At 34.8% G+C, this 12,062-nt stretch overlaps 1 protein-coding gene across 18 annotated transcripts in view; it reads right to left on the reverse strand.

The window, feature by feature from the left end:
* The window catches only part of shot (dystonin-like protein short stop), a 301,090-nt gene that overhangs the window by 72,540 nt on the left and 216,488 nt on the right, over positions 1 to 12,062 (reverse strand). For 15 of the 18 annotated variants that reach the window (XM_065366458.1, XM_065366399.1, XM_065366419.1 and 12 more), the window contains 5 exons: positions 9,091 to 9,241; positions 8,548 to 8,631; positions 8,067 to 8,306; positions 6,453 to 6,556; positions 1,450 to 2,029 (listed from right to left, as the gene is read on the reverse strand). In XM_065366458.1, coding sequence (XP_065222530.1) covers positions 1,450 to 2,029; positions 6,453 to 6,556; positions 8,067 to 8,306; positions 8,548 to 8,631; positions 9,091 to 9,241 — 1,159 coding nt within the window. The remainder of the gene's footprint in view (positions 1 to 1,449; positions 2,030 to 6,452; positions 6,557 to 8,066; positions 8,307 to 8,547; positions 8,632 to 9,090; positions 9,242 to 12,062) is intronic. The other 3 variants (XM_065366472.1, XM_065366488.1, XM_065366480.1) reach the window with 2 other exon arrangements.

A 12,062-nucleotide genomic window follows, 5' to 3' on the forward strand; every position in this document is an offset into this window, starting at 1 on the left:
AGGATCGAAGTACTTCTCTTTAATGGCTGTTTCCAGATCCCATCCTTCTGGAGGTACCTCGAATCGATCCACGTCTTTGGTCTTCTGTCTCGTATCAGCAACTTGACCAGCATCTTGCTCTTGTTTCATCTGCAAAGGTTCCAGCATCTTGATGAGTTTCTGTTTAATCGGAGATTTGCTGCTGGTTTTAGCCGCAGGAGCTTCATCTTCGACCGAAGGCTTCTCGTCATCCAGGGTTTTATGTGAAATACCCAACTCGAACGATTCCACGGTATTGGTGCTCGGCAGCTGAACCGTGGTCGCGTATCTGACCACGGTTTTCGTGATAGTTTGAGTCGATAACGAAATAGCCAACAGGCTTTTCAACGTAGCCACCCCTTCGGCGGTAACGAGCTTCTTTTTGATCGCTTTGTTGAAAGGAATATCTCGATTTTTCGACTTATCCACCAAAATACCAGTTTTCGGATTAATGTAACCGAACACAGCAGCCTCCATCACGGTCATTTCTCCCCCCGACCCCGACTCTCTCTTGATACCCACCTTCTTCGATAACATTTTCAGCACTTCCGGTCTGCAGCAGTTCTTTTCAGCCGCTTCGTCGACCGGTATCATTTTACCGTTGAATCTGTAGCATACCTTGTTGCCTTGCTTCTTCACCAGCCCTGTATCCAGAGCTCGATTCAAATCCACGTATTCGTCGCTGCGTTCGAGTCGAAATGCGGCTATATCGAAGACCGATTTAACAGCTACCGAGTACAGTAGACCCATTTCAACAGCGGTCTGCACAGGGATCATCTCTTTGCTTTTTTTATCCACGTAGAATGCGGTAGGTGTGATGATCTCGTCGTTCAGAGCATCGCCCAAAGTGACCAATTGACCCGTTTGTTTGTTCACGACTGTTTTATGTAGATCGGCGTCCAGCACACCTAATCTGATGGCTTCTAGTAAGGGCACATCGACTCGGTAAATGGGACTCTTGAATTGGCCATTTTCTTCGATCACTTCCATATCGACGGAATCCTTCAAGCTGAGCGGTTTGATGACCAGTCTTCTCCTTTTAGCCTCGTGCAAAGTGATCGATTCGCCGGATAATCGATGATGGTATTTCTCGTTCTCGATGATACGTTGATTGAGCGCCTCGTTCAACGTGATTTTCGTATCATTGGCTGTATCGACGATCTCGCGAATTTTATCATTAACCAAACCCTTCTCCGTAGCCTGTTTGATTGTCAACCTGTTACCGGTATCTCGATCGTAGATCAGACCACTGCGACGATCCACTAACTCTAAACATATCAAATCGTACAACGAAAGCGACAAATTAACCGGCCTTCGCTGCGACCCCGAAGACGAAGATGATAAACTAACGCTGACGCTGTCGCCTTCGCCATCATCTACATCCCCATCAGCAATGCTAACATTTTTACCCAGGGATCCCACCAAATTCACCTTCAGTCTTTCCATAGGGCCGCGTTCGGCGTCCACGAGTTCGCGTTGTATGGCTTCCAGCAACGAGATCGGCGTCTGACTGCCGTCTTTGCTGATGCCGCACGGACCTAGTAATTTGGCAGCTAACTCGGGCATGACTAGACCGCACTTGACGGCGTCTTCTATACTAATATACGTAGTCTTCGACGATCCGGGCATACCGCCTACGGCGATTTTACCCGTTCGCACGTCCAAGATTCTCAGTCTTATGGCGTCTTCGACGGTGAGCACTTCTTTGGTTTCGGGATGCACGATGCCTTTCATATCGGTTATATCGAAACCGTTACGATCCGTAGTCGGCCCGGTACCCGAGTCCGATTTGTGTACCTTACGTAACGACCGGATTTCGGTGAAATGCATCGATTCGTAGGCAACGCCGCCGACGCCGCCGCCGTTTAGAGGGGTCGACGACGAGGTACCCATTTTCACAGCCGATAAAGGTGACGATTCTAAATCGAAAGTACGCTCGGAACGCGGATCGTGGATGTAGAACGTGTTCGACGATGACGATACATCGACGGTGTCTTTGCCGTTCGTTATCCTGCGAACAGAGTGAAAAATACGAAAAAAAATTTATAAAAAGGTATCGAATGAGGAATTAGAAAGGCAAAGAACAATTTGCCATTTAATCCTATGTAAAAAAAAAATAATGAAAAAATATTTTCAAAAAGTGATAGAAATAAAGTCAAGTTCAAACACACTTCATTCTCATAGATCCACCATCATCACCTCGAGAGTACAAAGGGAGGGGGAGAACAGAGAGGTCCTTAATTGAAAATTTCACTGATTGACGCTCTCAACCTCTGAATTTGTTGGATTACACGAGACAAATAATTCCATATTTTTTTATTTCACTCAAAGTTCAAAAAATGGTTCAAAGAGCACCCAAAAGGTCGAAAAATCAGAAAAAAGTAAGGGCAATTTTTCATACAAATTCACAATTTCCGCACTAGAATTCTTTTAAAAAACAATATTTTCAAGATAAAACCTCTTTCAATTTCCTGAGCAATATTGGTCTCCCTGCAAATAATTCTTCAAAGTTGAAAAAAAAACAACTAAAAAGTACGTATTCAAACTAATAAAAAATTTGTTCAAAAATCTTCAATTCATGCTTCATAGCCCTCTGAATAAATTCGGTTTCAAAAACCAGATTTTTCCTCACCCCCCCTCCCCCCAAAAAAAGATGAGAAAACACAAGACAAAAGAAAAAAAAATCCTTAATTCTGCATCAAAATTCCCGTTTTTAAATAAAACCTCTCTTCCATAGTTCCCCAAATGAAGTTGGCATCTCTGGCTCTCTGCTTTTAAAATTCGAAAAAAAAAGTAAATGAACATTAAAAAAAAATAATTTCCTAAAATTTAGTTTGCTTAAGAGAACTGAGAAGAGTATTCTTTTTTTTTCAAAGGGCAACAAGACAACATTCTATAGAATTTTGACCAAAAAAAAATGAAAAATATTTATTCATTTCATGTTATTCTAATTTTTTTTCAACACTGAAAGTCTTCGTACAAGAAAACTAACGTTGTTCAGGGGGCCAAGAGAACAATTTTCCTACAAAATGGAATTATTCAGAGCGATTCTCGCTTAGAATTTGGAACATTTTTTGGAAATTTTCTATCATTTTTTTAAAAATTTAACCCTATCCCATTTCTAGACGAGATTATAGTTTTTTTTTAAAATTATAGTTTTAGGGGGGAGGGGGGAATTATAGTGGTTTTTTTTAGAAAAATTTATAGTTTCTTTTTTTTTTTGAAAAAATTACAGTTTTTTTTTGAACAAATTGAATGGTTTTTTTTTGAAAAAATATAGTTTTTCTGAAAAAAATTATAGTGAGGAGGGAGAGGGGGGTAATTATAGGTTCTTTTTTTGGAAAAAATTATAGTTTTTTCATTTTTAGAAAAATTTATAGCTTCTTTTTTTTGTGGAAAAAATTATAGTTTTTCTGAAAAAAAATTATAATGAGGAGGGAGGGGGGGGGGGTAAATATAGGGTTTTTTGAGAAAATTACAGTTTTTTTTTTGAAAAAGAAAAATTTATAATTTCTTTTTTTTGGAAAAAATTATAGTTTTTTAGAAAAATTTATAGTTTCTTTTTTTTTGGAAAAAATTATAGTTTTTTTGAACAAATTAAATGTTTTTTTTTTGAAAAAATTATACATATATTTTTTGTTGAAAAAATTATAGTTTTTGTGAAAAAATTATAGAGGGGGTATTATAGTTTTTTTTAAAAAAAATTTTTAGTTTCTTTTTTTTGGAAAAAATTATACTTAGTTTTTTTTTGAACAAATTAAATATGTTTTTTTTTTTGAAAAAATTAGTTTTCATTATTTTCCAACTGTTGAGGATTCCATGCAGAGGAAGAGAGCAACATTGCTTGAGGGGCAAAGAGAGATTTTTTTCAAAAAAGGTGCTTACTTACTAAACTTGGAAAAATTTTGACGCAAAAATTGAGAATAATTTCAAACAGAATTTTGACCAACTTTGGAGGGTTCCAAGGCGACTTAATTTTCAAAGATTTTCAAAAAAAAAAAAGAAACACGAAATTTGAAACAATAGAAGTAAAAAAAATCGCTAACAAAAATTTTTTTACAAGAATAAATAAGGACCACCTTAGAAGCGAGAGAAAAAAATCCTGAAATACAGGGGGGAGGGAAAGAGATAGACAAGAATATCTTATGCTGATTCAATCAAGATACCTCATAAAAGGGAGGACATTGGAAGTAGGTATCTAAGATTTTCCCTTCCCTATTTCGAAAAAAAAAAAAAAAAAAAAAATACCAAATTGATCAAATAATCACAAAAATATTCAGTAAAAAAATGAGATTAAAAAATTTAAAAAAAATTACTCCCATTAGGAAAATAGTGTTTTTAGTTCTTAGATATTTTTTTAAAAAGCACAATCTTATCATTTTTTGGTTTGAGCCACAGTAGAAAATTTTATTATTCCACCTGAACCCCGCCCCTCTCCTACAATGCAAATTCAAGACAAAATGAAAAAAAAATTGAAAAAATTGATCACACAAAGATGGAATGAAAATGTTGCATTTCTCGAGAAAAAATAAATAAAAATGGTGGGAAAAATTGTTCAAAATGCAAATTAAATACATGAACAAAATCGGTTCCAAAATTTACAAAAAAAAAAAAAAAATGAAAAATTTTTCAAACACAAAAATATTGGGAAAATTGATTAAATATGAACATACGTAAAATTATTGTTTTACAATAACGTAATGAATCACAAAATGCTCAAAAGAACTGCAAAAATTACAAAAAAAGGTCATATTTTTCAAGAAATGACGTGAAAATTGAAAGAATATCGTTAAAATTTCATAAAAATATCACGAAAAAATTTCAAGTTGAAAAAAAAACGATAAAATTTATTAAAAATTTCACCAAAATTGAAAAAAAATCCAACAATATTTTTTCACAATATCACAAAGTTTGAAAATAATGAATACCTAATAATTATCGTTAAAACATCAATGTATGGCAAAAAAAAATAAACCAAACAGATCATCGAAAAAATTTTGCACTTTCACACAAAAATTATATTTTTTTCACGAAATGACGTAGAAATTAAAAGAATAATATCGTTAAAATTTCATAAAAATATCACGAAAAAATTTCAAGTTGAAAAAAAAACAGATAAAATTTATTGAAAATGTCATCAAAATTGAAAAAAATCAAACAATATTTTTTCACAATATCACAAAGATTGAAAATAATGAATCATAATTATCGTTAGAACATCAATTAATGGCAAAAAAAAAATAAACCAAACAAATCATCGAAAAAATTTGGCACTTTCATAGAAATAATTGCAAAAAAAAAACATGAAAAATCGATGACATTTTTACAAAAACGAACCAAAAAGACAAAAACATCATAAAAATTCATAAAATCTCACTAAAAATATATTTCAAAGAGTTTGATCATAATGCAAAAAAAAATTTATAACAACGCTTTTGATATTATGTATTATTTTGAAAAATTCCTGCAGAATTAAAATCATTTTTCTAAATTTTTATGCCATTTCCAGCATTTAAAAAAAAATAATTTTTAAACTACTCAGTCACACAAGTCCTCATTTTCAATTCTTTCATAAATTTTGCATTTTTTGGACAAATTTGAGTCATTAAAACCCCACTAGGACCCTACATTTTAATCCATTTAGCCAGCTGGAATTTTTTTGGAAAACCATCTTATGGGTCCTCACACTTTGGTAAAAAAAAATTAGCAGAATTTTAGAATATTTGAACAAAATGTTCAAATTTTTAATATTAGACAATTATTTCAAAAATTTCTAAAAATTTTACAAAATGATGAGAGCAGTCGAGAGATTAAAAACTTTTTAGAAAACAATTTTTAAAGAAAATATACGATGAAAAAAACAATAATTGGAACTGTTTTGAATTTTAATCATAGGGAAGGAGAGTGAGAAAAGGGGGGGGGGACAGACAAACATTTTCGACATTCGAAGGACTTTGAAAAATTCATTGAAGGGGGAGGGGGGAAGGGGTCTGAAAAATTCTGAAATTGAGAAAAATAAACGAAATTGGGTTGTATCGAACATGGGTAGTAAACATTTCGAAATTTAATTTTTCCAATGATAAAACTTGAGTTATTTTGCCTAAAAAAAGTAAGGATTTTTAATCATAAATTACACATCTTTTCACGATTCTTTCACACATCATAAAAATAAGTAAGTATCTCTCTTCAACCTCAAATTCATCCAAAAACCGTCTCCATTTTTCAAAACCTCAATCACTTCACATCCTATACAGCATCACTCTAAATACAAACACCACTGGCAATTCCATTCCTTGTACACACACAAAATATCACCCTTATAAAAATATCACTCTGATTCACCAATACGATGACTTCGCCAAAAAAAAAATCAATTCAACATCACGAAATTTAAACAACAACAACAAAAACACAAAAAAAAAACAAAAACATACCTGTCCGGCGATGGAATATACGTCGTAGACGAAGACTGCTCGTAAATACTGAACTCGGTTCTGAAAGTTTTCAACGGTTTAGGCTCCATGTTGAAAACCAACTCCTACACAAATTAAAAAATTATTAGCGTTATTTGGTAAAAATTCGCGCCGTATCATCTTTCAGCACAGGCGACACGACAGTTTAATAACCAACTACAACAAATATACGCAATCTAACGTCTTAATTGGATAATGTTACTCTTCTTCCGAATGTAATCATGAAATCGTCCTTGAACGATTGTTTAAAAAGAGGAAAAAGAAAAGAGAGAAAAAAAAGAGTACCCGATACCCTACAAATAATAGATATCTAACTCGCAATATTGCTCCAAATTTAACCTACTCCTCCACCTACAACAAATAGTTGACGACCATACTCTCTAACTACACACGTCAAGTACTATGTAATTTTACTGATTTGTCTCATCTCGTGTCCGTGTCAAAATTTAAAAAAAAAAAAAATTGATGAAAATTCGTACGAAAAAATTTACGAGGTCGAAATGATAAAAAATTGCACGTTACCTTTTGGTCGACGTTTCAGTGTTTAGATTTTCCTAGCCCATCACACACTCTCACACACACACCGAAAAAACCGCGAAGAAGGAGAAGACGAAAACGAGGAGGAAAAAAAACACACACGAACGCGACACAGAGAGACAGACCACGATCGACTTTCATTTTCAGCACGTTATGTTTCGGTTTTCGGTGGCGCACCTCGAGTTTAGCTTCTGGCCAATGTCTGATTGACTATCCGCCGTTATAGCGCCATCACCGTTTAAGACATCGGACATCGAACGCATTTCTGGTACTATGCACACCATCCATAGCCATCGAGACCGTGTTATTGTTGATCTATCTATCTATTCTCGTACCACAGCGCAAAACCGAAGCACAGGTGGGTAGAACAACTTCTCTCGACGTCGTCGAAGCGATAACTTACACCGATTGGGCGAAAAAAATAGTACTGCAGATATCGAAACCAGCCAAAACACACGTACGTACACTGGCCAAAGATGTAAAAATAATCTCACTCGGTGATTGTAATTAGCTAGTACTCGAATCCATTATTCTTCTTCCAACACCCTACACGAGACCGAGAACTGTCTGCATTGAAATACTCGCGAATCGCGATGCAATCAGAGTACCGAGTAAAAAAAAAAACTAAAGTCATTTAGCTGCATCGTCTGCGATGTCCTTAGTATGGATAGCTTTCGTGGAAGCAAAAGGTGCGCCAAACCGAGCCATTTCTCGATTCTCGCATACACAGCTGATCAACTTTACAACTTCCCACACACGTAAGTAGGTACACATTGGTTTATGGTGGCGATCAAACCAGTCGCTAAACTATTGTCCAAATATGGACAAGTCGAGATGTCTTATCAAGCTCACCAGTCGCGAGTCGTTTCGTTCATTTCCTTTACAATTTTTTTTTCTTCTCGCTCCTCTTCTCCTCCTCACGTACCTATCTGTTCGTCTCCTCACTGTTTGCATTCGCAACACAACAAGCACCCGAGAGAAAATCTCACTCCGATGATGAAAAAAAAAAAAATAGCGAAGAAAATCCAACCCATTTACCTTTAACTCGGCGTCATCCGGGTACAGTGTGACCATCTGTTTGATGCGATCGTACAGCACGTTCATCAACGCTTCGAAACGATTATTCAGCATGTCCAGCTCGTGTGAGACAGCAGCCTCGCCGCATCCGCTCATGTACTCCAGTTTGATCTTTTTCTTATTCGTAACCGAACTCTGCAGTTGCGGGTGAACCTCGTCCACCAGCCATTCGCAATAGTGTAACAATCGTACGTCGTAAATCTACACGTAGACGTACCCAAGTATGCCCCGATCGGGTTAGCAAGAGAGAGAGCAGAGTGTTAGTTCGCCTCTAATAAGTTATATTAATTGGGTTACAGACGACAGAAGACTCGTCCCATGAGACAATCATGGTACACCTCTGGATCAAATTTTTTGCTCATATTGCCCCCCATCAACGTCTATGCCTACAGCCTAATCCTATATCCATCTATAAAATAGGTAAATAGGTGTTAAATCTTACCTTAGCTTCTCTAATAAATCTACCACCGTCAATGTTAACTTGTTCTACTGCTGGAATCCTTTCCATAACATTTTTAAATAATTTCTACGCCGATGAACAAAACAAAAACAGAAAAAAAAATTCCCACAATATTTTAAAATACATTCATTCATTCATATAGCATAATACTACGCTATATACAGTGGGGGAGGTCACTAAAAAATCACCACGAAATCTCCGATCTTCATTTTTTGATCCATTTCAGCAACCATGACAGAACACTATGCCCAAAAAATTAAACTCAAATTTTGTTATGTTATTTTTTGTTAGGTAAATAGATTATAATACTACGATGATTTATCATATCCCACAGGTTATAAAATCATCCAAGTTTTTAATTAATGTAATATACAACCCCCAATTATTGGTTAGAGATCCGCGTGTTAATGTTAATTTAGTATTACCAGGGATTAAATAGTAAGGTCGAAAATACGATTCGATATCGTTCATACTGACGATGACGATGATCATGATGATGGTTAATAAATAAACGTTAAATGATACCTTAGTTGGTTCGATTTGTTCAATGGCTTGCGATTTGATCGGAGTTAGGGCGTTTAATTTTTGGTAACTTTCGTCGATGATTTTCACCTCCTGTTGATACGAATTCGCGTACTTCTCCAATAAACCGTATGCTGCTTCGCAGCTTCTTAACCTGCAAAATTCAGATGATTAATTAACGTCACTTTGATCATATTGTGTTGAGGAGCACAAAAAGTTTGTGAATTTTTCAAAATATTATGGAATTGGTTGCTAAAACCCAAAGGGAACATGAGCAGATTGATCTGAGCAGAACTAATTACATCTGGTGATATCGAATTGGGTCCAGGGAAAGGGAATGCACAGTTCTGATCTGATCAAACTGGTCTAAACAGATTTGAATACATCTAATATTGAATCTGATTAAATATTTTCTCCACAGATCCGATCAAAAAAGTCTATGCCCAAACAAATTTGAACAAATCAATTCAAACCAGTCTGAACCGGTTTGGAGAGATCTGATTAAACCTGGGTAAATATATTTGCTCAGATCTGATCAGTTTTGTCTAAACAAATTTCAACATATCCAATCAAACTGGTTCGAACAAGTTTGAGTAGATCTTATCAATACCAGTCTAATCAAATCCGCTAAAATCTGATAGAAAAAAAAGGTCTGCTCAAACAAGTTCAAGCAAATTTGAGCTTATCTAATCAAACTGGTTCGAACCGGTTTCAGTAGATCTAATCATATCTGATAACAGTTTTCTTAACAAGTTTCATCAAATCCTATCAAACATGGTCTAAACCAGTTTCATCAAATTGGATCAAACCAGTCTGAACCGGTTTGGAGAGATCTGATTAAACCTGGGTAAATATATTTGCTCAGATCTGATTAGATCTGTCTAAACATATTATTTCAACATATCCAATCAAACTGGTTCGAACAAGTTTGAGTAGATCTTATCAATACAAATCTGCTAAAATCTGATAAACAAAGGTCTGCTCAAACAAGTTCGAGCAAATTTGAGCTTATCTAATCAAACTGGTTCGAACTGGTTTCAGTAGATCTAATCATATCTGATAACAGTTTTCTAAACAAGTTTCATCAAATCCTATCAAACATGGTCTAAACCGGTTTCATCAAATTGGATCAAACCAGTCTGAACCGGTTCTATCAGATTAAATCAAACCAGTCTGAACCGGTTTTATCAGATTAAATCAAACCAGCCGGAACCAGCTCGGAAAGATTTAATTAAATTGTGGGTAAATATATTTGCTCAGATCTGATCAGATCTGTTTAAATAAATTTCAACATATCCAATCAAACTGGTTCAAACAAGCTTGAGTAGGTCTTATTAATACCAGTCTAATCAAATCTGCTAAAATCTGATTTAAAAAAAGGTCTGCTCAAACTTGTTTGAGCAAATTTGAGTTTATCTAATCAAACTGGTTTGAACTGGTTTCAGTACATCTAATCATATCTGATAACAGTTTTCTTAACAAGTTTCATCAAATCCTATCAAACATGGTCTACACTGGTTTCATCAAATTGGATCAAACCAGTCTGAACAGGTTTTATCAGATTAAATCAGACCAGTCAGAACCTGTTTGGAAAGATTTAATTAAACCATGGGCAAATATATTTGCTCTGATCTGATTAGATCTGTCTAAACAAATTTTAACATATTCAATCAAACTGGTTTGAGCAAGTTTGAGCACATCTTATTAATACTAGTTTAATCCAATCTGCTAAAAATCAGGAAAAAAACACAATCTGCTCAAACAAGTTTAAACAAATTTTTAGCTTATCTAATCAAACTGGTTCAAACCAGTTTCAGTAGATCTAATCGTATCTGAGTAATAACAGTTTTCTAAACAAGTTTCATCAAATCCTATCAAACACAATCTAAACATGTAAACAGGTTTGATCAGATTGAACCATACCAGTCTGAACCAGTTTGAGAAGATCTATTGTAATTAAACCTGAGATGAATATTTATGTATTTGCTCAGGTCTGATCAGATCTGATGAGACCTGTCTAAACAAATTGTAACATATCAAATCAAACTGGGTTGAAACTGGTTTGAGCAAAAATCACATCTGATCAAACCGGTCTGAACAGATTTTAAAGGATCTAAAGAAATGTAATCAAATTCAATCAAACCAGCTAAACATATTTCAGCAGATCTGCTGAAAACTAATCAAACCAATCCACACAGATTCAAGCAAATTGAATCAGATCTCATCACGCTGTTCTAAACTGGTCTCATCAAATCCTATCAAACATGTTGTAAATAGGTTTGATCAGGTTCAATCAAACCATTCTGTGCTAGTTTCAGAAAATCTAACTAAACCCATGTAAAGTTATAAATATTTGCTCAGATTTGATCAAACTGGTCCACACAAATTTCAACATGTCTAATCAAATTGGGCTGAACAGATTTGATTAGATCTAATCAAATACAATTAAATCTCTCCAAACATGTTTAAGCAATCTTATTAAAAATGTCTACTCAAGTCTGATTAAACTAAGTATGTACTCTAAACTCAAGCATATCCAATCAGTTCTGATCAAGTATGTATTAGGTAAAAAAATATGTCTGATCAAATCTACCCAAACGTGTTCTAAACTGGTCTGATCAGTTTCAATCAAACTGGTTTTTTGAGCATATTCAATTTAATCAAATTAAATACATCCGCATAAATCTGATCAAACAAATTTGAGCTCATTTATTCTAAGTGCTTTGAACCGGTTTGAACAAATCTAATCGCATCAGATCAAAAGATCCAGTTGAACTAACATGCCTGCTCATCAGATCTGACTAAAACCCATCTCAGCTCATTTATGCAGATCTAATCAGATTTGACCAACTTGGTCAAATTGAGTCTGAACCACTCAAATGAAACCGGTTTGATCAGATCAGATTCGATCAATCTTGTCAAAATAGGATTGAGCAGACCAAATGAAATCTGATTAAATATATCTTCCCATATCT

Source organism: Planococcus citri, chromosome 1 (genome assembly GCF_950023065.1).
Source record: "Planococcus citri chromosome 1, ihPlaCitr1.1, whole genome shotgun sequence".
Classification (NCBI taxonomy): Eukaryota; Metazoa; Arthropoda; class Insecta; order Hemiptera; family Pseudococcidae; genus Planococcus; species Planococcus citri.